This window comes from Chrysochloris asiatica, unplaced genomic scaffold, assembly GCF_000296735.1.
Source record: "Chrysochloris asiatica unplaced genomic scaffold, ChrAsi1.0 scaffold00182, whole genome shotgun sequence".
NCBI classification, from domain to species: Eukaryota; Metazoa; Chordata; class Mammalia; order Afrosoricida; family Chrysochloridae; genus Chrysochloris; species Chrysochloris asiatica.
Genome location: NW_006408700.1, coordinates 1,884,324 through 1,885,732, shown reverse-complemented (window position 1 = coordinate 1,885,732; position 1,409 = coordinate 1,884,324). Strand labels below are relative to the sequence as shown.

Here is a 1,409-nt window from a genome sequence, read left to right as displayed (position 1 = left end):
CAGGATCGAACATTGTTTCGTTCTGCTGTGCATGGAGTCGCTATGAGTCGGTTCCGACTCGATGGCACCTGACAACAACAACAACAACATGGAAATGTTCCATAATCAAAACATTGTGAGGGGTGTAGGTTATTTACTTGATGAATACATTTGTGGACACTAAGGTGTACCTGACCTGTGATATTTTCAATAGCTTCATTTGCATGTGAAAGTTGGAATACTGTAGAAGAATTGATGCATTAGAGTTATGGTTTTGGAGAAAAATATTAAAAATACCATGGACTGCCAAAAGAATAAACCAATCTGTGTTGGAAGAAGTACAGCCAGAATGTTCCTCAGAAGCCAGTATGGCAAGACTTCATTTATCATACTTCAGACATATTACCAGGAGAGCCCAGCCCCTGGAGAAAGGCATCATGCTAGGTAAAGTGGAGGGTCACCAAAAAAGAGGAAGACCCCTAATGAGATGGATTGGCATAGTGGCGGCAGCAATGGGTTCAAGCGAAGCAACAATTGTGAGGATGGTGCAGAACCGGTGGTGGTTCATTCTGTTGTACATAAAGTCACTATGAGTCCCAACCGACTTGAAGACATCTAACAACAACAACAACAACACTTACTGTTGTGCGTAATTAAAATTTTTGCATTCTACTTAAATACACTCACCTGAGGCTCAAAGCGAGTCGCTTGTTTATCCTTGGCAGTCTTTTCTTTCTCAGAAGACTTTTCTTTGCCTTTCCTTGTTTTTGAAATGCCTGAAGACTTTTGTCCTTCACTGATAGTATGGGAATCTGGGCTCCCCAATGTAACTGATTCCTCATGTTTCTCTGAATGAGCTAGAGAGGCAAAATATAAACCAATAATTCATGTCATAAGAATAAAGTCTTTTGTTTGGGGAAATGGAAGCAAGTTAGAGAAGAATGGCTAGAATTCTTCTCATTTTATTTTTTTCCTTTCTAAGCAAGGAAACAGACTCATCAATGGGTATATTTTATTTAAAAATGAGATATAATTCATATGCCATAAAGTAATGATTTTTACACATACACATCAATGTTTTTCAATAAATCCCCCAGATTGTGCAACCATCACCAATAACTGATTAGTTTTAAATCTGGGTGTCTTTTTATTTCAATTATTGCTGAATTAGCCTGGTTAGTACCTCCATAATATGATACCTTTGTGCAGGGACTGGTCCCTCCTGACAATCTGTCTGAAGTATGAGAGACGAAGTCTGGCCATCCTGGCCTCCAAGGAGCATTCTGGCTGCACTTTTTCCAACACAGATTGGTTTGTTCTTTTGGCAGTTCATGATAATCTTAATATTCTCCTCCAATACCATAATTCAAATGCATAAATTTTTCTACAGTCTTTCTTATTCAACATCCAACTTTCACATGCATATGAGA

The 1,409-nt window shown here is 38.5% G+C and overlaps 1 protein-coding gene across 1 annotated transcript in view; it reads right to left on the bottom strand.

Annotated features, from left to right (window-relative positions):
* The window catches only part of ADGB (androglobin), a 330,382-nt gene that overhangs the window by 36,831 nt on the left and 292,142 nt on the right, over window positions 1-1,409 (bottom strand). The window contains 1 exon segment of the mRNA XM_006872054.1: window positions 667-836. Within this exon segment, the coding sequence (XP_006872116.1) occupies window positions 667-836 (170 nt within the window).